Raw genomic sequence first — 27,806 nt, 5'->3', positions numbered from 1 at the left:
CTATGTATTTTTCAATAGTAATACTGTAACCTTCCAATGAGCATGTCAGCCCCCCCCCCCCATATCTGGCTATGCACCCATGCTTTCTTGAGGAAAAGGAAGATTCCGAAGGCCTTTGATTATTTTTCATCGTGACATCTATATCTGATAAACATCATTTCTCTAACATTTTTTAACATTTCTAAACATTTTTTCTCTATAATGCATAAAATTTTTGAGTCAACTTATACACAAGGTTTAAATTTTTAGCCATTTCAGCAGTTTTTAAGTGTGTGTGTGTTGGGGGAGGGGGGGTTCGGCTTATAGACGAGTATGTGCAGTACATTTTTATATAAAAACCATTTCCTTTCTCCAATACAAGGATAACTTATGCAACTATATACTATGTTCCATCAGTCAAGAGCAAGCATCCATTTCGACTCCCCCTCTCCTACTCCGCCCTAGTTCCGAAATGATATAACATACATCCTTGCTTGAGCAACTATCAATGTTTGATACAAATACTATCAAGAATTTAAAGATGCTGATTTGGCACGTTATATGCAAACTTGTTCATAAAAATAATGTATTGTTTCGTACATGTAACATAACATATCACAATTATATAATGATCAATATCAGATCATTATATAAGGCAAGTTTTTTTAAATATTGGGTAATATTTCTTCACTCTCAGCCAAGGAGTCATTCTCTTCTAGTTGTTTCGTTTTTCCCAGTTTCCCTTCTTCGACATGATTAGGTAGGCCTATAATTTTCTCATCCGTTTCAGTTTTGATCTCAAAATGTTTGTTTTTCCCTCCTGATTGCATTTTCAATGAAATTTTATATAATTTGGAATCCATGCCTTTGTGAAACCTGTGGAAGTGTCGATTCAGGCTACCTTTCAGATAGTAAGTGTTTTTACAGATCCCGCACATCCACGATAGCTCTTCTTTGTGTTCTCTCATGTGACTGTTGAATGCACTTTTTTTCATGAAACTTTTCAGGCACCTGTGACAGTCGAATTGTTGGCCTTCTTCTTCGTGTTTAAGAGAATGTTCTTTTAGATGGCACTTGTCAATGAAAGCCCTGAGACATATGTGGCATTCGTATGGCCTCTCACCTGTATGGATACGGCTATGCCGTTTTCGACCAGTATGCGTGGAAAAAGTTTTCCCACAGAGATCGCACCGAAATGGTTTCTCACCTGTATGGATAGTCATATGTGTCTTAAGATGGCCGCCTTGAGTAAACATCTTCCCACACATCGTGCATTCAAATGGCTTCTCCCCACTATGAACTCGACTATGTTTGATGAGGTGGCCATTGCAGGAGAATCGTTTGGAACATAGAACGCAACGATATGGATTTTTATCACCGTATTCCTCTTTCAGGCACGTGTTCACTGACTCCTTCATAGAACGAGCTGCATCGATTTTATGTTCCGCTGATAGTTCTTCTGTATCAACAGGCGCACTCTCATGATCAGAACACTGCATTATGTTTATATTCTAACAACTGTGAACTGATAAACATATAGCTATGCGTGATTAACAAAATAATACTTTTTATAACTCTCTTCGTTGATATGCATTTGACGTTTTGATTCAACATCAAGTTTCACGTGGTAATCCCTGTACAAACTAATCACTTTACCACTTATTACCATAGCCAACAGCTTTTATGACAGTCATCGGGAAGGGGGGTATTCTTGCCACATAATGATCAGCATCAATGTTATAAACCTAAAAGAATAAATGGAAAGCATTTTTTTTTTAATTTATAGCAGCGAATAATAATGGAAAACATCTTAAAGAAATGGATTACTATAAAAAAAGAAAAATAATACAGTAGAACAAGGGTGCTCAATCTTTCAGAGAGTGTGAGGCCACTTTATTTATTTGATCACGTGTTCGGGCCCCTCAATTAAGTGATCAGGAACAGCACCGTAGGTTACTTACATGATTTGTAAATATGATGGGGTGACTTAAGTGCTCTGGAACTGTGCCATGGGGTCACCTAAGTGATCTGTAAACATGTCGCGGGCTGCCGCTTTATTGACCTGGAAATGTACTGCAAGACACTTAAGTGATCTGGAAATGTACTGCAAGACACTTAAGTGATCTGGAAATGTACTGCAAGACACTTAAGTGATCTGGAAATGTACTGCAAGACACTTAAGTGATCTGGAAATGTACTGCAAGACACTTAAGTGATCTGGAATAGCACAGCAAGTCACTTAAGTGATCTGGAATAGCACAGCAAGTCACTTAAGTGATCTGGAATAGCACAGCAAGTCACTTAAGTGATCTGGAATAGCACAGCAAGTCACTTAAGCGATCTTGAAATGCGCAACGGGCTGCTTGAATGACCTAGAACTTTAGAAACCAGACAGATGTGATGATATTCGTTACAGAACCTCTAATGAATGATCTGGAACAGCACCCCGAGTCACTTAAGCAGCGGCGGCGAAGCAGGGATACTGTGGTTGCTCACAGTAATTTGTAGCATGGCTCTGAGCGCCCCCGAAATTAATTCAGAAATAATCACAACTTGCTCGTATAGAGAGAGAGAGACATGATCTCCATTCCTACGTTTAACTAAAGCGGTTAGTTCTTAACCCTGTTAGGATAGGCTCAGGTAGCCTTAGCCTATCACTGATCATTTGAGGGTCCTTGGAAAAGACGTCAATGGGAATTTATAGTGCAAAAAACAAAAATAGGGTTCATCTCTGGCCCTCAAACTGGAGGCCAGTCAGGCTCCCCCTTTTCCGCTTGCATAGGGAGGAATGTTAATGACCCCTTCCCACGTTGGAAGATGTACTGCTATGAAATCAGAGAATTTTTTCATCCTTAGACTCCAATTCAACAATCAAGTAAAAGACATTTTAGGCTCTGATAAAAAATTTTCTAGTTGCGATGGTTTTTTTCTTGTTGCCAAGTCTTCAATTACGGCAAAACAGCTGTATGTCACTAACATAATCATCCTCAGTTCTGAAACATCAGTTAATTGAATGATTGTCAATAATCTAAATCTAATAGTTGTCAATAATGAATATAAAATTTTGAATCACAGTGGATGAGCTAATCACAGTCATCCATGTTTTTACATTGTCCAGCTCCACATCAGTGCGATCGTCAGCATCGGTCTTCAGTAGTCATAGGTACGCCAGTTGTATGTCTTCGCCTGACTGCTGCACTCTTGTGAGGGCAGGTATGTGACGTCAGTAACTTCTCTGTCTTGGCTACTACTACTGACTGTAAGTCATATTCCCTCAACTGACTGCAGCACTTCCTTGATGGCACATACGTCGGGTCGGTGCCTCCTCTCGGTTCGCATGCTCCTCTGGTTTTGTCATGCATTTGATGCAAGTTCTGCTCCAGAAATCTGGCAAGACTTATCAGGCAATGGAAGTTTGTAGGACTACGAAGGGTCTCCTTATTTTCCAGACTAAGGTATGAGACTCTGGCATCTTACCAAAGTGGAACTGGGCTGTCTTTGGACACTGTGTTGCATAATGCCAGAGGGATCCAGAAGCTCCACAATTACAAGCAGAGTGAGTAGAGCGCTTAAACCATTCTAAATAGACAGAAATTGGCCGTGCTCTGTGACCGCTAATATATTTTCTCTGAGCCAAACATGATGGTGCCACAGGACCTGTCGTTGAACTTTATAAGGAGTCTGGTCGCATTGGAATTCTAACTACATTGTCATGTCTTCAACAGATCCTCGCGCGATAAGTGAGACACTGCTCTCAGCTGCAAATCTTCTCTTCCAAGATACTTCACGAAAATCTTCCTGCCGCAAAACCACAAATGCACTTCTGGTTTCTTCGGGAGTCTTCAAGCCATCCAAAAACCAGTTTTGCATCAGGCACAATCACAAGACTACTATTGGATAGCATCATCTGGTTTACCGCTATGTCCATAATTGGGTGCTGTGGCCAGGTCTTGAGCATTTTTTTAAGTCAGCTACACGCAGTCGTCTAGCTTCCACCACAATATCCTCATCAAAGTGAAGCAGTCATGTTTTGTGTGCTTCATAATCAAGAAAGCTACTGAGAGGTGGATTTCCAGTTACTACATATAAGACAGTGTTGGCTGTGGTGACGTATGTCCCTGAAACATAAAGTAGGAATGGTCTTTGAGCTATATTTCTTTGCCTCTGTCTAGGATCCTGATACCAAGAAGCGCATCCATAGGATAACTGCTGCTGCACCACAGACTTGTAAAGCATATTCCGGAAATTCTGTCGGAGGTTCCACCATGGTTCAGCCACTCTTCGCAACAACTGCAGAAGTCTCATGAACTTTGTCAATCTGTTTCATCAAGTGTGGTATAAAGTTAAGCCTGCTATATATATACTCCTGGATACTTTATTTGCTTCTAAGGCCAAAAATTTGGTTATTGTCGATTATTATATGCGGTTTATTTTCCTTAGGATGGGGGCCAAAGAAACTTGGTCTTCTCAAGATGATTCTCACCAAGCCATCTAGTCAGTTTGTTGAACGTCATCTGAGATTCAGTAATGATGATGTCATGATTAGCACCAGAAATCACAAAAACCAGGTCGTCCGCAAAGGCTTGAATATGGATGTGTGATCCCCAATCAAGCTTAAGCAGAGTGTCCAGGACCAGACCACAGAAGAGGACCGCTGCAAGAGCCTTGTGGGCATCCTTTCTGCTGGGCTTTGACTGCAATGGGGCCATCAGCGGTCATGGTGATACATCTACCTTGTAGAATGCTTTGTTGTACACACCAAGTTCTCAGGAAGAGGCAATCGTCTGAACTGATTGATAATGAATCGTGTCATAAGGAGTCAAAGGCTCCATGTACAGTATGTCCACAGAGACAGAGACTATTGCAGTCAACTGGCCCTGGACATGCTTCTGTCGAATAACTGGAAGGAGTACAGCGATCGCTTTTTCAGCTGATCCATGAGTTTTGAATCTAAAGTAGAAGACTCAGCCAACTGACCTTCTCCAATTGAAATACGATTCTCTGCACTAGCACTTTTTCATAAACCTTCCCTAGAATAGGCAGCAGGCATATCGGGTGGTACGACCTTGAGGAATCTGGGTCCCAATCTTTTTTCAAGAACAGAAGCAGTTTACCTATTTTGAAATGATGCTGAAGCACAGACATCTCTAGTAGCTTGTTGAAGATCAATGTAATCTCTGCAGCATATCTGTTGAAGAGTGATTTCAACATAGGGATACTAATGTAGTCAAATCCAGGAGCCCTGCGATTGTTTAATTTCTCCACGATGTGCAGCACTTCAAATGTCGAGATTGGGAGGTCGCCACTTGAAGTATTACTGGATCACGATACCAAGATTATATCGTCTGTGGGGTCCGAGAAGATAGTGTTCAGCTGGAGTTTGGCGGCTTCCAAGATTGTAGCTTTTGAACCATTTGACGCATGGTAATTTCCAGCGAGATTCGACACTTGAAGACTGAGCAACACACTGGTCCAAAGGGGCAATTCTGCTCGGCACAAAAGTTCGCCCAACAAGTATCCCTCGTCTTTTTCACTAGCTGCATATATTTTGCCTTGGCTTTTTTATATGAGGTTCTCGATGCACCTTTGGTATCCTCCCTGTGCCTTCAGAAACTTGCGTTCCAAAGCTCTTGCGTCCACCAACTAAGCATGTGGGCCTTATTCTTCTGTGTGAAGCCCAAGGTGTCGTCGCATGATGACTGAAGTTGGGACATAAATTTGTCTACCACCAATGCCGTCTTAACGCATGGGGGTCTCACAAAAATGAGATCTGGTCTAAATTTTCTAGGATTTGCCAGGTAGGGCCCCCGAAAAACCACTTGGCTCGGGGCTCATGATACTTTTAAGATGACCCTATCTACCACAGCATTCACATTGACCTCAGTTAGGACGTGGCTGATTCACTGATGTAGCTCAGAGACTATCAGTTTAATTGTTGAAATTAGTTTGTGTAGCCTTCTAGTCGTGGTTCTGAACCTTGTCTGAGTATTATTGGGACAATATGCAGCTCTCAAGACGACGTGAATGTATTTGTGGGAGCTGAAAAAGTCATCATTCCCAATGACCAGGTAACCTCCTGTATAATTGAAGTGGATGTAGTGAATGTTAAATTGGGCCAACCCCGTGCTCCTTTCAATTCTTATGTGGGAGCTGTTCGACTGGAGTTGAATAAAAAGAAGTTGCAACCTCCTACTTCGCAATGGTAAATACCGTGCAAACACTGTGTAGCATTATACTTTTTTTACTGATGTGTTGGCAATTCTTCTTCTTTGGAAAGAAAGACGTCCCAAAGCACGACTCTGTAGGTGTCACTGTGAAAAATGTATTATGTTGCTGTTTCATCATTGCACCTTGTATTACGTTGGTGTTACACAACTGCAATTATTAAAAATGTGGTTGACGACTCATTCTTTGCTTGCTCCCTATTTGCTTTTTACCTTCACGCATACCAGTTTCAAGTTTCATCGTTTTGCCAATCAGTGTGCATGCTATGTTTTTAATAAATTATTCGTTCAATTGATATATACCAAGAACTGGAGTAGTAGTAATTTATGGGGTCATAATTAAATTGTTATCACCTTGCGGTTCTGATTGTAAATAATTTCTTCATGCCACATACATAGTGGTACAACTCCATTTCATTTTTGGCGACTTTTCGGCATGCTTTGCGACATTCTTCCTCGCCGAAAAAGGGATTATACTAAAGCTGTTCCCAAGTTCAAGCGCATGTCCGAAACCCACGTAAATTGTGCTAAATCCGGTCTGGAGACGAAACAATTTCTTTTTGTCGCCAAATCATACCATATACTAGAATTTTTTTCCCCCTTGGATCCCTATTTATTTTCATCCCCATTTTGTCAATTTTTTCTCGAAAAACATCAATTTTTATTCAAGTAATAAACATAAATAAGAAATCATCGACTTACACAGGTAATGAGTTGATCTCATCCTACAAAATAGTAACTTGTTTACGTTAGTAACACCGTGTAGTAACACGTAGGGTTTCAATAACACCTAAGTGCTTTTTTCCCAGTTCTTTTGCTGAGAATTTATATATATATATATATATATATATATATATATATATATGTGTGTGTGTATATTTGTTTTATCTGCAACATATTATTATTGTATTTATTAAAGCATCTGCAAATAAGACATATTGGAAATCAATTTTTATGTAAATAATTGTAATGTTTTCTCGACGTAAATAATGTTAAAGGAAAAAACGGAAAAATACGTATAATACTACGGAGTTCTTTGGATCTTGTGATTCGTCAGAAAAAAATTGCCTCAGACAAGTAAAAGAAAAGAACGAATCATATGTATTGAAATCTTTTGGTTGTTGAAGTCGGTAGAGCTGAGGAGAGAAGTTTTGTGTTCGGTTTCACCATGTGATTGATTAATTACGCTTGTGTTTTTCTCCTCGCGTTGATAATAAAGGATCAAAGATTTTCTTTGAGCTGCATTTCATCCTAATCAGCTGGAAATACTTCTTTGCACGATGTTTGATGTAATTAATGTTTAAAGACCATGAAAATTGTAATATAAATTTCTAAAAATGCAGTGATTTTTTTCAGTAAGTGTTTTTTTATATAATAAGAGTAGAAAATAAAACCTTTTTACCTGAATTTTGATGAAAGTAAATTTTGCAAGATTAGAGAATATGTAAAATCAGAAAATTTAATGACAATTGGCTCGATAACCTGTCATTCAATCTTTGATTGCTATATAAAACTGTATGAAAAATATTTTCCTGGAATGCATTTATTTCACATATGTGAAATAAATGAGTTCCAGTAAATATGTTTTTGGTAATTTATGTGATAAACATAGGCGTAAGCCTTTATCCTGCCCATCAGGGGCGTAGCCAGAAATTTCGTTCGGGGGGGGGGACCAAAGTGACAGAACAATGGATTTGGCCATCTTTTTCCTTTTTTTCGGTCATTTTCTCACATTTCGGGGGGGGGACCAGACCCCCAAGTCCCCCCCCCGCCCTCGCTACACCCTTGCTGCCCATGGCAGCCAGACCGCACATTTGCCTCCATCTCCATAGTAACTTATATAGAAATATTAGGTTCCAGAGAGCCCCCACCCTTCCCCCAATGATTTTATACCTACATGGTGATAAAGCTGAAATTGAGTCGTCATGCTATTACAAAAACTAAAAAAAATGTTAGGGGGGGAAAAAACCTCCAACCATTCATTTTTTAATTCAAGATTTTGGTGGCTCAAAAAATTGGCCATAAATTTTTCCAAGAAATCAATGTGAGGCCTTCTACAAAAAAATCAAACATTAAATACTTAGACCTCTACCAGGAGCAGCCCAGGGAACCTACAGTAATGAGATCTGGTACCATGAGCAGAGATATGCATGGATGATCGAAAATTATATGTAATGAAATCATATTATCTTGTCTTCCCCCCCCCCCTAAAGTTTATCTCTGCTTATGTATAGGACTATGACTTTTGAATGCAAATATGTTTATCATTGATTATCATTTAAAGTTTCTTTTAAAACCCAAGAGCAACACTTTGTGGAGCCTACAATGCTGTTGAGATAACTTTGGTCATTATAACTCCTTAACTGCTACAGGTATATACAGGGCCGCAACTAGATGCATGGTCAGCCGGGACAAGCATGCATTTTGGCGCCCCCTCATAATGTTGAAGGAGATATTAAAGAGTGAAATTTGCTAATATAGCGCCCGGGGCACAAGACCCGTCTGCACCACCCTAGTTGCAGTCCTGTGTATATATATGCCTTACAGAGTCTATGCATTAACTACCACAGGTGTATTTATATATCTTTATGGCATGTGAGGGAAAAAGTATGGCACTGAGGATAGGATTGTGTAAGATTTCTTCAACAGTTAAGCAGTTAAATAACCTTCAATCATCAGTGTGGACATCAGTGAATAGATGTTTAAAATTATTCTGCAGTTTTTCCAACTTCAAGGCACAAAATGTGAGCTAGACTTCCATTTGAAAGAGTCTCTCAGCACAGCAGGCAGACCTACAACACAATACTGACAAGACATGAAAATTCAATCATTTCCCATCTTTACTTCAAATTGGTAAAGACAGGTGGCAGGACCAGCAAGAACATGAAATAAGCACAATTCTGACAACATAAATGTAGCTTGGTTGAGGGGGGTACAGAGAAGAGCCACAAGTGTTCTTTGATGGCGCACACTCAGAGCTTAAGAGGGGAATATTGTCTGGAATATCGTATTTCAAATTTTCAATGAGATGGATAGGATGGACCATGAGTTATTAATACACCGTAAATCTTAAATCAACTGCTTCAACCAGGAAACAAATCCAGGTTGTGGTGTCACAAGGGAGTTTTTCTTTAATAGAATTTTTAATATAAATAAAATAACTTACCTCTGGGGGTCGTGAATTCTAACACAATTGGCATGTTTGAAAAGAAATGCAATACACATATTGGGGTCAATCGTGAAACTATCCATACTTAGATAAGAGAACCATAATTTTTTTTTATGGGCAGCATATTATACGGTATTGATTACAAGTTTTTTTTCTTTTGTTATACATGCCTTTATATTGGGATGCTGTATTTTGATTATATTTGAAATCCATATTTTTCTGGGCATTTTTTTTCAGCCACCTCATTAGGCGATTTGCCTGTTGTGACCTTTGTGCTTGTATGAATAGCTTAGAGCCACACATACACTCAAAACACACATGCCAGCATGTACCAATTCGTTATAAAGCGGCTGTTCAAGTATTACTTCAGCAAATTTTAGCCATTTTTGACCCCTCCCCTTGTCAGCAAAACTCTGACCCCCCTTGTCAAAAAAATTTCATCAGCACTGTCACCTCCTAATGCATATTGGTGGGATCAGAAACGTATGCGGGAGGGGGCATAGGGAGCTCGTGCGCCTCCCCTAGACAAAAAATTTTTTAATGGGAATTTTTTTTTTAAATTAACATTGTGAAAGAAAATGCCTTTTCATATGTTATTATAATTGATTTGTTAATTTAAATGCTATTTGAAGGGTAAGAACTCAAAATTTCTCAAAGAAATTCATTGCGACCCACCCTTTAATTGATACATGGCAAACCCTTGACCCACAGGGTTCTGAAGGTTATCTGATGTGGCTTGTCCCCAACTTAATTTTGTAAAAATGAACTAAGCAGCATGTTTACAAATCACTTAAATGACCCATGGCACAATTCCAGAGCACTTAAGTGGCCGGACACATTTCCAGAGCGCTTGAAGAATCCGTGAAACATGTAGTGATCACTAAAGTGGCTTTGTAGGGGACTTATCAATACAAAGAATGTTAGTTCAGGTGCCCAATAACTATCGAAAGGTTTTTTCCGTTTTTGACACACCGAATAAAATGCCATTAAAAATATTTCATATCTTCATAAGAAGTGGTTGATGGTGTAAGCATTATCCAGACCCCCCCCCCCCCCCCCCATCGATGCTGACATAATATTTGAATGACCCCAAATTCTATAGAGGAATGTATACGAGGTGTACATATGTGGTTAAGAAGTATTATATATCAGTTTTTATTCACAAACAAGTATTTTATACTGTATGACAGCAATTGAAAAAAACATTATGCCTCAGTAGGTTCTTTTCATTAATAAATGCTATAAATAGAATTGCATTTTTGAATTCTTATATACATATATTTTTTTAATGTAGATTGGTTACCACATCAAATGCCAGTATGAAAAGGATCAGTATATTAGTATCATTTATTGTCAGTCTCGCACAAGCTAGTGAAAGGCCTCATATAATTGTGATAGTTGCTGATGATTTGGTGAGATAATTGTTTTATTAACAAAAATTTTTTATGCCAACAATCTCCTGTATTTTACTGTCATGGTGACTCTATACACCAAGATACTTGAGAATTCGATTTTCTTCATTTTCACAACTCTGTTGATTTCATTCTATGATACATTTTAAGCTATTGCTGGAATTATACAATCATAAACATAGAAATCAAATTATTGATTTTCATAGAAGAAAAAAAAATATAAATGAATTTATGAGAAACATGTTCATCCATCTAGAGCAGTGTTCCCCAAAGTGGGCAATATTGCCCCTGGTGGGCGATGGAATTGTCCAGTGGGACGAGATAGAAGCTACGGGTATAACATTGGATCCTGTGGGTACGCTTGGGAGGGGGCGATGAGAGAAAAAAATTTCTGAATAAGGGGTCAGTGCGGAACAAAATATTTGGGAAACTTGGAATTGGGAAATTAAATTATTAATTAATGAAGAATCAACATTTCTATTGTTTCTACAACATTTGTATTGTTCGTGTTATTTATTTACATTACAGCAATTATGTAATCTTTATTTTCATGTAGCACACTGGTTGAAAATCTGTCTCTTAAAAGAAACAATGTTTTGAATCAATTAACAGGGATGGAATGATGTGAGCTTCCATGGTTCTCCTCAAATTCCTACACCAAACTTGGATAAGCTTGCAAAAAGTGGCATAATCCTCAACAATTATTATGTTTGTCCAATATGCTCCCCATCAAGAGGATCTTTGATGACGGGCTTGTATCCAATTCATACTGGTGAGAATCTGTTTTGACTTACTACCAACTTATAATATTACGCTTGTTTAAGTAAAAAAAAAAAGACGAAAAGAACTCTGCACTCAAGGCTCAACAAATTATATATATGCTTAAGATCTAATAGTGCATTTTTTAATTTAGTGTGTTATATACAGTGGGACTTGGGTTTGGTCCACATTAGCTCGGATAATCAAAACCCCCAGTAATACAGACATTAAAGAATTTAAGGTGGTGTGGGGAGATTAAATGAAATAAAGCTGTAACATGGTTTTTAATAAATGTATAATTCTTGCAGGGAAAATTGCATGTTTCAAAATTTGAATATGCTTAAAAATTACATGAAGTACTGTTATGTATTTACTTACACTATACACAACATTTTGAAGATTATTTTACATTCTGTACTCATTTTACATTTATCAAGCACTCTTAAATGCTTCAGGGGAGCACCCAAATAAAGTGATGTTCTGGGACCCTTACCTAGCTGGTTGTTCCTTCTGACCAATTTACATACTTACTCTTGAAAAAATCATGATACCAAATCCCATGATAATGAGACCCCACCCTGCCTGCCTGCCCTTGAGGTCTTCAGACTGTGACCAAGAAGTCCATGCGCTATGACCATCAACAGCACTAAGCCACCCGAGAGGAAAATATGTTGTACTTGCGATCATCCCGTTTTTCTTCCTAAAGGGTGATAATGCCCTCTTTTACACACTGGCTTATACATTCTCCATACCAGTTTTGTCACAATAAAAAGTGTTTTGAAGTTGTTTTACTGTGCACCTAATTTTTTTAATAAGGTTATAAAAAGTGCTTTGGATATCCTAAAACTCGATTAATTGAGGCTCGCATAATCAGGGTCTTACTATATTAAAATAAATAAAATAAAGTCAATATTTTATGATGCACATTCTTCTCTTCTCATTAAGAGTAATAGGATAGATGTGTCTGACAGCAAATAGCCCAAGAGCAGAGTGCATTTATGGTTTTGCCACCGGTGGGCTACATAAATTTTGCTACTCTTCTCTTATTTAACCCTAATTATCTTGACTATTCTTTTCTCGAATTTGCCACCCTGTGCTAATAACCCACTTGCTCCCCTCTCAGTCACTCTTTTGGTAACTCACTTGCCCCCCTCTCAGTCACTCTTTTGGTCACTCCCATGCTCACATACACTCTCTAAGTCACTCTTTTAGTCATTCACATGCTTATACACACTGTTTTGGTGCATGGCTTACATGATTGCATATGCTCATTTGGTTTTTTTTTTGGTTGCTCAATGACATGGTTTCTTGCTCTTTATAGATCATACTTTTCATCATTTACACATGCTCTGGATCAGGGTTCTCAAACTTTTTTCACTCACTGCACCCCTTTCCCTAATCAGCATTTATCCGCACCTCCCTAAAGTAGTTTAGCAAAGAATCTCTTCAAAAAACCTTTGTCCGAGCTCGCCACTCCATGGTATCCCTGACAAAGGTTGGAGGCACACCAAGATGCCGTGGCACATAGTTTGTGGACTCCTGCTCTAGGTCATTCTTTTGTTAATTCACATACTTGCACGAGCTCTAGCTCACTCTTTCGATCATTCACATGCTTGCATATGCTTCAAGTAACTCTTTTGCCCACTCACGTGCTTGCAATTTCTCTAGGTCACTCAACTGACTTATATATTTCCCTTACTCTCTTGGCAGCAGGGTTGTCTCAAGAGCATCAGGGGACCCTGAGCAAAGTGATATTTTTGAGGCCCTATCTGGCGAGAAATGCTTGTCCATACCAATTTATATGCTTATTCTCTAAAATTTCAACAGGATCTCATTTTTATGAGCCCCCCCCCCCCCCCTGCTCTTGAGGAGGATTGAGTGGGCACATGCATTAAGATGCACGGCTCGGCAGAGGCAGATTTATTTAGGGTAATACAAAAATTTTGCTACCCTTTTCCCATTCTACTAATTTTCTCTGCCACTCATTCTTCGAATCTGCCATCCCTTTGAGCTTGTCACCCTGGGCTATAGCCAGCAAAGTTCCCCTATAAATCTGTAAATACACCATTGCCTAAGAGTGTCATATTCATTCAAAAAAACTTAATTTATTTCCCCCTAGATTGTACAGAAAATGTTGTCCACAATTCAATATTGATTTGGTGACAGATTAATGTAAAATTGAGATGCTCCACTGCAGTATTTTCTCTTGAATAGACATAGACACTAAAGGAATGACCATCAAGACAGAGTTAACGATCTTTTCTAAATCATTCAGTATTTTGTCACATTTTTAATCATTCAATGTACTGAATTAAATTTACAACATAGTCAAAACTTTTGCAATTGGTTGATATATTTCTAGGATTACAGCATGGGGTAATATCTTCTCCTGATCCCTGGGGTTTGCCCCTCGACAAGATTTTGCTTCCTCAGTACTTGACCAAACTGGGTTATCATGCTCACAGTGTGGGCAAGGTGGGTAATGTGTAGTCTTTGATCAGTTTCATTTGTTGTACAAGGTGTATCAAAAATATCGTAATTGATTAAATACAAAAATTCATGAGGAAAAACGGGTCTATAGAGCAATTGACAACTGTCGCGGGGAAACCCCCATTTTTTTTCACTGTCTTTGTAGCTTGAAGGACATTCTAATGTTATTCAAACGCCATTAAAGCATATGCCATCAAGACAGTGTAAGTCAGGGGTCTTCAACCCAAGGACCAAATGTGGCCCCTCTGAGCTGTTTGCCATGGCCTGCTGATAATTTTGACAAAATAGCCACTTAACATAAAAAAAATTATTAAATTACAAAAAAAAATGTTAAAGAGCTGGCCATTGAAATCTGTACTGCTGCATTTAGAACTATTGAGATACTTTCCAGATTCAACAGTAATGCTGTGCATTTGATACATTAAAAGGGACCTGGACCCAAAACACTTTTTGGGACACCTATGATTTCACTCACAGTATTTCGAGAGACAAAATTTGGCATCCAAATTTACAGAATTTACAAAAATGCTGAAAAAAAATCTTAATGAAAGAAATAATTTTAGGATTATTGAAAAACTTACTTCATAATTGATTAAAATGCATAAATAATGAAAAAATAGTTGCAGAATTACTGAAAGAAATAATTTCAGAATTTTTAAAAGTAAAAGCTCACATGAAAAAATATTAGGAATTTTTTTGCCGAAAGAAATAATTTCAAAGTTGATGAAAAAATAACAAATTTCAGAACATTGAGACCAGTGGCAGATTGAAGAAAGAGGTGCACAGTAGGTGACTACCCCACTCCCTCGAGAGCAAAACATAAAATATATTCTCTGATGGTATCCCATTCCCTCAGGTCCCCCTCGGTTTGTTGAATCTTTCAACCAACCAACTTCCCCCCCCCCCTTACAAAATTGTATTAATCAGTCCCTGATTGAAACAAATTTCAGAATTAATAAAAGAAAATATTTTAAAAAATTGGAATCAATGAAAAAATTTATTTCAAAATAAATAAAAATTCAAATTTAATGAAAGTAATAATTTCAGAGCAAAAATATAAAACTGTTCAATAATTTGTGGAACTCGGTTTGATAGCAGGAGAATATGAACTATATGGCTTGGTGGGCCGGGCCCGCAGGTGTCATGGAAAGATTTAAGACCCCTTGGCGTAAGTAGTATTCACTATCAGGGCCTTGACTTCAACTTGAAGGTATCCTGGTTAAAAAGCAGGTTGACCAGCAAATCTAGTGGTCACAGGGAGCCTTTAACAGACCCAGAGATGTTTGATGAGTCAGTTAATACAGTGAGCCTGACGAAACAAATATGGCTTATAACATGAATATTGCTATTGCAATTGGTTTGCAATGTATTATTGCTTATAATGAAGTGTCTGTTATTACAAAAAAAAAAAAAAATCAGGCTCTGGTCACTCTAAATCAAGGGTGCTCAATCTTTTGGAGAGTGTAGGTCACTTCATTGGTTTGAAAACGTGTTGCGGGACACTTAAGTGATCTGTAATGTAAATGTGCTGCGGTAAACTGAAGTTATCTGTAAATGTGCCGCAGACTGCTTACGTGATCTGGAACTGTGATGCAAGTCACTTAAGTTATCTGTGAATGTGTCGGGTCACTGAAGTGATCTGTTACTGTGCCATGAGGTTGTTTAAGGGATGTGGAATTGTGCTGCAGGTCACGTTAGTGATCTGTAAGTATATTATGTATGAGGGGCTGCCATCAGGAAATGTACCACAGGCTACTTAACTGAAATGAGGTGCCGCGGGCCATTTGAGTGATTCGTAACAGTGCCCCAGGTCACTTGTATAAAAAAAATTATAATTGACCTGGAAATGTGCCACAGGTCACTCAAGTGATCAGTAAACATGTTGAGGGCTGCTTAAGCTACCAGGATATGTGCCGCAGACTACTTAATTGAAGTGAGAATGTACCATGGGCCACCTAAGTCATCTGTAACAGTGCCCCAGGTCACTTGAGTGATCTGTGCAGTACTGGAATCTGGGAATGTGCCGCACTCCACTTAAGTGATGTGGAACTGCACCTCTGGTTTATTAAGTGATCTCTTAATGTGCCCCTTAATTCATTTCTACAAAGTTAGATTCGAGGTCGCGGGCCACATTTGGAATGCAGGCCATGGGTTGAGCATATAATTATACTGTAAATGGCTGTGATTTTCAAGAAATCGCAACTGTTGTGTCATATAAGCATCACCCTTTCATCTCAAAATTTAAGTTGTTCCCAAAATTAATGGGTATAAATTGTTCTGCTTTAGAGACCTGTTCATTCTCTATTAAATAATAAATTTATGGATAAGGGCAAATCTTTTCAAGATGCCTGCTATTTGTGTTACGAGAGATTAGTTATTTCTTGATTCCCTTCAAATAAATGACAGCTTCGCTATTAGAATGAAACCTAAGAAATAAGAGATAATAAAAAATCAAGAGATAATGTAAGGAATAATACAAGCAAATAGTTTAGGGAGAGAGAAAAGTAGCTCATATTTTTCTTCCACACCCAGTTGTTAAAAAACACAACTAGTAACAGTCTTGAATTAATTTAAAACACATTATCTTCTTGGTTGTTATCACAGTCACAACTGAACAATATAAAGTAAACCTTTCCTCGTCTTTAAAGCTTTCTTCTTTTTTTTTTGTCACTCAGGATTACAGCACGATGTAATATACGTGGATCAGCCTTGGGGTCTTCCTCTTAAACATTTCACTCTTCCTCAGCATTTGAAGTCGTTAGGATATTCTAACCATGCCATAGGGAAGGTAATCAACTAATTTAAATAATAAATGTGGTGCTTATCTTGAAAATGCCTGATATTGGCATGGATATGGTCGCTAATTTTTAGCCCTGAATGATATCACACATTATCATATCTATCCTTGCATAAACATCTTGTAAATCTAGTAGCATGGCTACACCTGGCTCCACTAATGAACCCCAAAGCAGAATGTTTTGCATTGTTCCCCGCACTATGCACAAATCCAGGAGAATATGACAGGAGGGGAAAATTTTGTAAGTTCATCGAATCACTCTTTATTTTGTGGAACATATAAACTTTCCCACATTATTCTGCTTTTGCAGGGGTGATCGTTCCTATTTCCCCTCCTCCATCTAGCTGTGCTTAAGTGAAAGAAACCTTCAGCTGCACATAAAGCAGAGGCAGGATCTTTCGCTGCTCATGGAGTGGAGGCAAGCATCTTCAGCTGCTAATGAAGCCGAAGTAAATATCTTCCGCTGCTAATGAAGCCGAAGTAAATATCTTCCGCTGCTAATGAAGCCAAGGTAGATATCTTCAGATTCGAAACAAGTGAAGGCAGACATCTTCAGCTGCTAATAGACTGACAGAAGATATCTTTAGCTTCAAATGGAGCAAAGGCAGACGTCTTCTGCTGCAAATGAAGTGGAGGCAGGAGGATCAAGGGTGATGTGTCTGAGAAGTGACTTATTGTGTAGGTACTTTAGATCCTGTATTTTACGGATCAGAAAAATTCATCCTATATTATTTGGCTTTGGTTCTTCAGACGGGTAACCTCCCTCCTTTCTGGATTCGCACTGGTCTGCAATGAGCCATCAGCTAACTGGAAATGTTCTACTGTAAAAATTCCAATGACTGTTTTATGCACAGAGAGAAGAGTTCTCTTCTTAAAATTCTTAGAGATTGCTCTGCAACATACATCAAAGTTTTTGGAATATTCTGCTTTGGGGCTTATGAATTTGTTGATGCACCAACATCCATACTGTGTCGAAATGTGTTAGAAAATACACATTTTTTTCTTTGGTATTAGCTTCGGATGTTGGTTTCTTCTTTTGTTGTGTAACCCTATATAGCATGAATAACCCAGATTTTTTGCACTTGAAATTTGGAAAAAAAATTCTCTTATCAAAAGATATTCTTATTCATCATAGAAACCATTAAACTTCTCATCTGATACATCATAATCAGCTACATCAACTAGTTCATTATCGTCATCAGTCACTCTCATAGTAAATTGCAAGAAATTGAGCAATTTGTTAATAACTAAGACTAATACTTTAATATCCGCTTTGTAATATCCCCATAAAATTTAAACTGGAATATGTTTTAATCAACCTGAACACACTTGCCATATTTTGAGTCTTGAAGTTATTCATAACAACTTTTTAAGGTATTTATATTTCAAAAAACATGGTCCTTATAATAGTATTTTATCTGCCACTCAGCTACACAAGTTCAGTCTCATTAGTTTACAAAAATGCAGAAATTACTTGCTCATTTTTTTCAAGAAACTTTTGAATAACCATATCGATTGTGTTCGTGTTTTTTCGCTGATTCTTCCAAATTTAATTCTAGAAAGTGACACGTCATTTTTCCCCCACAAGCATTGTGTATATATACCTGTTTTTACATTGAATAAATATAGATAGCTCTCATTCTCAATTTTTGACTAAGGTTTATTTTTTCGAGTTACTTCCCACGGTTACGATCCACGAAAGTAGTTGATCCAGAGCAGATTGCATATCCATTCTTAATGAAATGTGTTTTAATATTAAATGCCACAATACAAGATCAAATTGTTTATTTGCCATGAAGTCATTCAATACTAGTAAATCATCACTATCTAGCACTTAAATACTGTGCTGTAAACAGATTTCCTGAGGTTTGTTTTTGTTTATATATATATATATATATAATGACCTTTCTCCACATCTGGATATTTTTCATTTGTCTGTTACCGATGAAGATTTTTGTTGCGAATATATCTTTGTGTAGAGGTTTTGTATTTTGTGTAAATTTGTTAATTTATTTGTATTTGATGTATTTTTTTATTTGTTCATATTTTGAACTAATTTTATTTTTACTGCCAGCTGTAATTGGGTTTCAACCTGTTGCTTTGTGTTTTAAATAAATAATTCTGGCTGTTGTTCATGTAATTAATTTTTTCTATGTTTTTTTCCCACCTCGGTCAAGTTTTTGGCAATTGCCAAACCATATTCATTTTCAGACTATTTTTTCCATTATAGTGGCATTTGGGCTTCTTCCGCAAAGAATACACTCCTACTTACAGAGGTTTTGATTCCCATTATGGATATTGGGGCGGAAAAGAGGATTATTTTGATCATACCCAACAGATGGTATAAAAAAATACGGCCATATATCTCACTAATAAAATAGTTAATAGTATCATTTTAACATGCATCATGTCCTTTTGTGCAGTATTATTTGTATAAATTTTGTAATAATGAATTCTAGGGTAGACTTTGGGGTCTAGATTTGCACAATAACCTGACCAGTATAACAGATGCCTACATGAAGTATTCGACTCATTTATTCACAGACCATGCAGTTGATATCGTTCAGAGACATGATGCTTCTCAGGTAAATAGTAATACTAATCTATGCAAATTAAGCTACTTCAGTTAAATTCTTTGAATAAATGAGTAGGTAATGAATAACAATAATAGAGCTTATGCATCATTGAATTTCAGCCTTTGTTCCTGTATCTGGCATACCAAGCTGTCCATAGTGCGAATTCATACTCTCCGCTTCAGGCTCCTCCAGAATATGTATCTCGTTTCAGTCACATTAAAGACAAAAATAGGCAGATATTTGCTGGTGAGTATGAAACTTTTAGCCCCCCCCCCCCACACACACACACACACACACACACACACACACACACACACACACAGAGAGATTCTCAAATCTATCTCAAGTAGCTTCGACTGGAGTCTGTTTGCCTGTTCTCCCTCACATGGCACCACTAAGAAAGATCTCAAAGCTTGGGAAAATGAGTAAAAACAACACAGTGTTTGGTTCACCTTCTTGTCTTCCTGTATCTCATAAACTGGGATAAGAAAAATCAAAATTTTTATCGATTCTAGCAGCAATGAAGATATTATGTTTATCATAAATAATTATTATCCTATCCTACTATCTCCAAGACGAAGTAGAATAAAATTAAAGATACATCTATACATTGAAGAGAACATTCATTGTAGCTATGGCTACAGAATTATGAAAATCCGATTCCAAGAGTGTCACAATGCTCAAGGGCTTAGTGATTTTTCTGAAGCCCCCTGCCCTAGAAATACCGTCCTACCAATTTACATACTTGCTGTTGAAAATTGCACGCAGATCTAGTTTTCATGAGACTGCTCTGCACTCGAGTCCCCAAGGATGTTCCCGGGTGGGTCCATGTGTTAAGATGGCACTGGTCAAGTCACCAGCGACTCCATCGCTTGGGATATCTTGTAGCCAATATATATTCTTGTGTGAGGAGCACCATGTCAATATATGAGTTGGATCACTTGGATGCAGTCTCCTATCAGTCGCCAGACTTCAGTATCTCAGTGTGTAGTGCTGCCATCCCAGATGTACCAATTTGTTAAAAGTTCCACAGAGGAATATGGACGAGGTGCATGTGCGGTTTAGTAGTAGTATATCTCAGTATGAGGAGGCCCTTATTCTCCCGTATCCATAGCATTAAACTTTGTGTGTACACACAGCTCTTTTCAAAATCTTGATATGCACATATCGTCTTTTCTTCGCCTTCTAGGAATGGTGTCCGCAATGGATGATGGAGTAGGAAATCTGCTCAGTATGTTGAAAATGAAAAACATGCTAAATAATTCTATTGTTGTTTTCACTACGGACAATGGCGGCCCAGCTGCTGGATTCAATGAGAATGCAGCTTCAAACTGGCCCTTGCGTGGGGTCAAAGCAACTCTATGGGAAGGAGGAGTACGTGGAGCAGCTTTTATATGGAGTCCACTTCTAAAAAATTCTTCACGTGTTTCTATGGAATTAATGCATATAACTGATTGGTTACCAACTCTTTATCATGCTGCAGGTGAGCATAAGGATTTTCTTTCATATTTATAATAAGGATCACTAAGATTTACATTTAAAGCCAACTAAAGATCAAATAAAAAAGTTTACTCAGATTTTTTTCGTGCTCATTCACCAAATATTTGTTTTCAAGATTGTTTTGTTTAACGAACTTTTTTGCTTGCTATTTTTAATTACAGTGGAACTTTAGTTCAGAAGAGCATAATTCATTCCATAAACATGCTCATAATCCAAAACATTCGTAAATCCTCTTCACCCTGAACCGAAATTGGCTGTTAAAAATATTTTTGGATTGTTTTGTCTCTATTGTGTGTGTGGAAATTCACTTTATCCCTTACAGCAGGGAAATATCTCATCCAACTTTATCCGCTTTATTTTGGCAATCCAGAAATATCTCAGGTTCTTAAAATGCTCTATCAACTTTGTAAGTTTTCTTTTCCTGATAACATGTATTGCCCCTTCCCTATCCTGTCAATCAACTGCCAAAGTATGGATGATGGTATTTGATAATGTATCATCAAATGTGGGCAGAGTCAGCTTTTGTTAAAAGTCTGATAATAGGAGGATTTTCCTCTTCCTTGTTTTTTTTATTTTTTTTATTGGGGGGGGGGGGGAAGCATTTGGTCATTTTCTGCAAAAGAGGGCTAATTAGACTGGGACCTACAATTTATTGCCGATTTCAAATGGCAGCCTTTTCTCATACTCATCAAGAGGTTGGTGCACTAACCCCTTGATGTTGGACTCTCCACGGTAGTAATTTTCTGTGGCCATGTTGCCGTTTCTGTTGTACCCCTGCATTTATCAACTGACAATCAGAAAAAATATATATACTCTTCCAATTTCTAGAAGGTGTGGCGATTTCTACAGTGGCAGTTATGATGTCTATTAGAAAAAATTTTAAAAAAGTCTGGGCTCCCACTCAAAAAATTAGAAAGAATGGGACCAGGGAGGGTACCAACAACCCCCCCCCCCCACACACACACACACAACATAATCATAGAATTAAAAAAAAATTCCAAAAAAAGTTTTCTTTTGAAAAATTTTTAAATTAATTTTTTTATAGCACTATTTCAGTATTCTGTAAGATTGACTCAAGAGAAAGCAAAATGACTTTTTGGTAACAAAAAAAATTATTTTCTCTCTCTTCACAATATATATATTATTCTTTTTTTAGTCTTTTACAGTGCAGTCTATCAACTCTCTTCAACAATATATAGCAAATTATGAAGTGCAATTTTTTTTAAGAATGACGCTCTTTTGAGACCACTTTCAAAAGCACAGTGCAAAATGTGTAAATTACAAGGTCCAATATAAATAAGTCGAAGTGAACCAGATGGTTTTACTGCGTTGTCTATCCTTTTTTTAAAAGGATTTGTTTAAATTTTAGCGTTTGACAAATGAAGCACTTTCATTTCTAGCTCTTTGCTGAGCATTGTAAATAGTGTTTATGCCACTGCATGTCCTAAAAACACAGAAAACAATTGAATGTCATTGGGTATCATCAGAGTAAAAAAAAACCTAGAATAGGCATGTACCCAACTGCTTGGTTATGTCACCTATACACAAAATGTGCACCATAATTTAAAAAATGCTGAATGCTAGTTACTGTCCAAGACCATGAAAGTAGTAAATACAAAATTATTTTTTTTTCAACCACGCAGAAGTTTTTAATGACTACTCTACTTGTTAAACCCTCAAACTAAGCAAATGAAAAATTAATACACCACCAAATGGGCCGCATACACCCCACCCCTAAACAACATTAAAAACGATACAATTTTTGATTTGGCAGAATCATTAATTGCAATCTACAACATTTATAATATTTGGCTGAAGTTGGTTTTCTGTGGTTCCCAACTTCGAGGCGCAAATGCGAGCCGATCTCCCCGCTAAAAAGTCTCGCCACAGAGAGCAACAGGCCTACAAACAGTACAAATATTCAGTCACTACACATCATTCACTTCACTTCTGAGATATAGATGGCAGCACTGAACAATCATACACAACACTAGATACGCACTCGGACTGTTAGGTGCACATACTTACACTTCCGGCACAACTCACTAGGTAGTAAATTGCCTGTGGCAATAGACCTGAGTTGTGCTCGGTTTGAAAAAATAAATAAATAAATATTTGGCAATATATATTGATAATTCCCCTCCACAATTAAAATCAGTTATAGAAATTTTGTTGATAGGTTTTGGTAAAAAAGTAGGAAAAATAGAGCAAAAGCCTAGAAAGTAGGAGAAAACTGAGAAAGTATTACATTTTGCCAAAAAAGTAGGGCCAGTGGGAGCTCTGAAAACTGCTTAAAGCAGTTAAAAAAAATTGTTTTTCAAATTAATCAATTAATTTGGGTCTATATCTTTACCAGCCATTGGAGTTGAATACACATGTGTAACTCAAGTCTTGACTTAAAAAAAGAATCACGAGGGCCCACACATGTGGACCTTTGGAATGAAGAGGATATTGAATCAAGCCTCTTCCATAATCGTTGTCCTCACTCTTGAAAATGAAATTCAGCTTAATTTACATTGTTTATTTCATATTTTGTATTGAAGGCTCGGGTATTTTCAGAATGATACAAAAGAGCTGGGGCTCCACTTCCATATAGACAGTGACTTTTTAACGAATGGGCCTCCAAGTTAATTAAGGGCCTTAAACTATTGCAGGTGTTCATCTATATGCATATGAATGCAACATGCAGACATGCCAATTTTTGGAAAGCCCAGCCCCCCCCCCCCCCCAGATAGGTTCAGTGTACTACCCTGATCAAAATATAATGATGCAAACATTTGCCGCTCAATTTGTATGCTGTCAGTCAAGTGCTGGTTTCGACAGGAACCCGTTTCGTATGAGAAAAAAACCTGTTAATCTAAAGCTGCGTGACTTCCACAATCATCTGGCAACTAATTTTATCTTTTCTTCATCCCACAAAGCGTAAGCCAAAAATAATAACGTGCAGTTAATGCTCATAATTTTCCGCCAAAATTGAGAGAAAATCTAATATGTCAAGAATCGGGAGAAATTTATAAAAATTCCGGAAAGCGGGAGGAAGGGTTAAAACTTTTTAGTCTCCCGCCTAAATCTGGTGAATTGGCAGGTCTGCAATATACAGTGAACGTTAGTTGTAGCTTCCCCATTATAGCATTACAATGACCGGTATGATAAGTCCCAAATGTGTGTGTATTTTCATATAACGACCATCGTGTATTCTTTCTGATATAACGTCCATTTTCGATGGCACAGGGGGGTCATTATATCGAGCATCGATTGAATTTCTTTTTAATTTGGTCTTTCATTGATCAGATAAAAACCAGTCTGAAGAATGCTTGGGATAAGCCTCCCTAACTAATTAAGACAGTTGTAATTATTCAACGGTCAACAGACAACACTACATGCAAAACCTTCTGTAAACTAGTTCTCACTTGAAAGGCTTTCATATACCTACTACTTGTATTGAATTCTAATGAATTAATTACTCATATTTAGACATGCCAATATTGGCTTAAAGCTTGCCAGTAGTGATGAATGTTCAGCTTTGCCATGAGGAAAGTACTCCCAGGGCAACATAATCATAGTACAATAAAAAAATAATCAAATTTAAATTTTAATTCAAAGTTCATTAAATACAGCACCTCAGTGGCACTGGAACCTAGAGGGCTCATGCAAAGCAACGTTCCAAGATCGCAGAATCCCTTAATAATTCATGAATATTCAATGCAATTGAAACTTGCATACACCCTTGTGGGCCGTATATACAAGCGTCTAGCAACCCTAGACACCATCCCCGTTTTTTTCATATCAGAGCTCCTACGGCACCTGTGACGAAACATTCTTTCAGACACAAGTTCCGCAAGCTTGACCATGCACTATGCAAATGAAGCCGGGTCTGGATGGGCCGCTCTAAACCATTCAAAAACCTATTTTTAGCTCACAGCCTGGGGCGTTTTTGAGGGAAAATAAGTTTTTGCGCGTTTGGGTATCAAGAAGAGTCAAAGCCTGCTAGATACTACTCTCTAGGAGGCTTTGGTAGAACCAACACCTTTTATAGCAGAAAGCCTCTGCGCGAAGCTCATGATGCCACTGAAGCTGCCCATTTCACCTATAGTCATCGGATATACTGCAAAAAGTTAAAAGATTTCGCATACGTCGGACTGCTATATCCCATGGCTACAGGTGAAATGCGATGACTTCAGTGACGTCAAAGCTTCGCGCAGAGGATTTCTGCTGTAGAAGGTGGTGGTAGAATGGCGGCTTTACTGATTGCCTTCCACGCACAGACAAAACAGATCAGCTCAGAGTTTGTCTTCTCACGAACTCTCTCATATGCGTATTCACATTTTTTGCAAAATGCGAAAGAAAATCTTAGAATGTGAAAGAAGTCGTAGCCACTTTCGCAAAAATGTGTACAGGAGGTACGAAACAAGTAGACATCCAACCATTACATTAGCATTGTAGCATTTTGCTGAAGCTTTCCTCCCCATTTGCGCTTTTTTGTGAAAGGAAGTTTTTATCTAGCTTAAACCCTGCAAAAGAGGCATATATTGTTGGAATAATATCATTTTCCCCCTTTTACTGTGTGTGTGTATATTCATGTTCTTTCCCCATATACGCAACGTTTCCCTCTTTTGGGGACTTTCTTTTTTCCCTGCACTTGATCGCTGCTGTATGATAGTTATTCTCTTTGTTTCTATTAAATGCTGTTCGTCTGACTAGACATGTGTTTCGTTTCTCTCTCGTCATCGTCTCTTTCCCTTCCACACTCTGCCCGCCCACATATATATACTAGTATCACTGTATTAAGGAATATCATATAATACAATTATTTAATTCATATTTTAGGAGGAAGAAAAAATAATTTGAATGACATTGATGGAGAGGATATGTGGAACTCATTGAACAGTGGGTCAGCTAGTCCCAGACAAGAAGTCCTTCTGAACATAGATCCAATTTTACATACTGCAGCTCTGCGGGTTGGAAAATACAAACTTATTCAAGGCAAGCAATACGATGGGAACTGGAATGGCTGGTATGGGCCATCAGGAAGAAAGAACGAAACAAGACAATGGGAGAAACAGAAGAATATATTATCAAACCCAGCCGAAGTCACTTGTGGCCCGAAACCCCAGAATTTCTCATCGAACTGCAAGCCTTCCATTCAACCATGTGTTTTTGACATTGAGAATGATCCATGTGAATATACCAACATTGCTGATGCTCAACCATCAGTAAGTGATACTCTTCCTTATTTCTGGTATTTTTATAACATTACTCCAGATTGCAAATCATCATGCCATCCGTGCTATTGCTGACTTTTTCACGCACTACAATCAATGATGCACTCACATCATAGGATTCCCAGCAAATATCTGTTTGATCAAGGGAAACGATCAAACTTCTGGCAACAGAGGACAAAGCTTATTTTGTCACCCACACCACATTTGATGAATGAGTGTTTTTGTTCCCTCCGAAAGTTTGCTCCCCCCCCCCCCTTTCTTTTTAGTTCAGGCTCTTGGGGAAAATGTTTTTTCTTCTTGTATAATTTTCCCCATACTTTCTGGGTAACTGAGAACTCTGCAAATGCTATCTTGGCGAACAAGCTTAGCATTGATCATGACATGAAAAATTAAGACATTTAATCCCACATATCTTTTCAATTTACACATTCATGAATTTTTATCATAAGGACTTTTAAAGAAAGATCATTTAAAAAAAAAAGTACTGTTATTCACTGAAATAGGCATTGTGTTCAACTGGCTTATATTTTGGTTTTATATTTTCTTTCTGAAGATGTTTAATCGAAAGAAACGATTTAAAAAAATTCAAATTACAAAGCTGCGGACGAAAAACGCGTTTACCGCGCGGCTGTTAATAGAATACAACGATTATACAGGAATTTCGGCAACAAAGGTCATGCCCCTGAGTCGCGTCTTTGCCAGTTGCTTAAATGCGGTCACAGACTTTTTTTATGGCTGCTCGATGAAAATGACTACGACTGTCCTCTACGGGTGTTTTCCCTAACGACGACAGTAATTATTGATTCCACGACAACGTGAAAGCTCGCATAAAATCTAATTTTCTGCCAAAATCTGGAGAGTTGGCAGGTCTGTGCTTAGCAATTTCCATACTCTTGGAAATTGTAACCAATCTCATGAGGCTCGCCTGGGGTGCAGCCATGCATTAAGGTAACACTGCCCTACATTTTTCTTTTGGCTTTTCCTGAACTAAACCACCTTGTCATGTTGGAAGAGACACTGTTATGAAATTAGAAAATTGTTTCATCCTTGGACTCCAATTTAATAACATATATAAAGCTTCAGGTGCCAAAACAGATTTTTTAGTTGACATGGCGACTTGGGATTTGTCAAGCCCTGGTTTGGATATTCATACAACTTGTTTTGTATTACATTACTTTTTTACAAAGTTGAAAATTTTTTTATTAAGCTTTAAAGATCATCTCTCTCATCTCATCCACCAAAATATGATTTAAAGACAATTTTTTAATCTCAATTTTAAAAAAGCATTAGTAAATCAAAAACAGACCTTACATTGATTTCATAACAACATATATCTTTCAGCATGGAGTACACAAGTTTTGAGTCTATATTTTGATTATAATGTAACAATATCACACTATCTTGTTTTTCAGATTCTTGCTAAGCTTCTCAAACGTTTAGCACAGTATAACTCTACTGCAGTACCTCCAGGGAACAAGCCACTGGACCCAAAGAGTTCTCCTAAATTCCATGACTACCAATGGGTGAATTGGATGGATTTCAGCTAATCCATTTCCCATGAATAATTTTACGATCAACGTTGCCAAAAGTTCATGTTTTTCACTAAGTTATTTTGGTTTCTGATGTAATAAAAAAAGATGTAATAATAAATGTTTGTTTCAAAAGAACCACAAGCAAA

At 37.7% G+C, this 27,806-nt stretch overlaps 1 protein-coding gene and 1 long non-coding RNA gene across 3 annotated transcripts; one reads left to right on the top strand and one right to left on the bottom strand.

The window, feature by feature from the left end:
* Window positions 1–236: 236 nt before the first annotated feature.
* On the bottom strand, window positions 237–6,995 carry LOC149075583 (uncharacterized). The gene is made up of 2 exons (XR_016194011.1): window positions 6,906–6,995; window positions 237–1,724 (listed from the first exon to the last, which is right to left on the bottom strand). It is a non-coding gene; the product is annotated as an uncharacterized LOC149075583 (long non-coding RNA).
* Window positions 6,996–7,345: 350 nt separating this feature from the next.
* Window positions 7,346–27,795, top strand: LOC149075582 (arylsulfatase B). 2 transcript variants are annotated; one of them, XM_089243082.1, is made up of 10 exons: window positions 7,346–7,558; window positions 10,667–10,784; window positions 11,397–11,556; window positions 16,709–16,821; window positions 19,061–19,171; window positions 19,290–19,415; window positions 19,526–19,652; window positions 20,596–20,889; window positions 25,734–26,119; window positions 27,541–27,795. In XM_089243082.1, the coding sequence occupies exons 2-10, from the start codon at window positions 10,692–10,694 to the stop codon at window positions 27,673–27,675; spliced, it is 1,545 nt and encodes a 514-aa protein (XP_089099208.1). In that variant the 5' UTR covers window positions 7,346–7,558; window positions 10,667–10,691; the 3' UTR covers window positions 27,676–27,795. The 2 variants fall into 2 exon arrangements, with proteins under 2 accessions (XP_089099208.1, XP_089099209.1); XM_089243083.1 differs by lacking the exon at window positions 16,709–16,821 and adding an exon at window positions 13,906–14,018 and having other exon boundaries at window positions 7,419–7,558.
* Window positions 27,796–27,806: the final 11 nt, after the last annotated feature.

Source organism: Pholcus phalangioides, unplaced genomic scaffold (assembly GCF_987345545.1).
Source record: "Pholcus phalangioides strain wild (caught in Gottingen) unplaced genomic scaffold, Ppha-v1.0 ptg000015l_1, whole genome shotgun sequence".
In the NCBI taxonomy this organism is placed as follows: domain Eukaryota; kingdom Metazoa; phylum Arthropoda; class Arachnida; order Araneae; family Pholcidae; genus Pholcus; species Pholcus phalangioides.
Note: the sequence above shows the minus strand (reverse complement) of the source record. Positions and strands in the feature narration are given on the sequence as shown.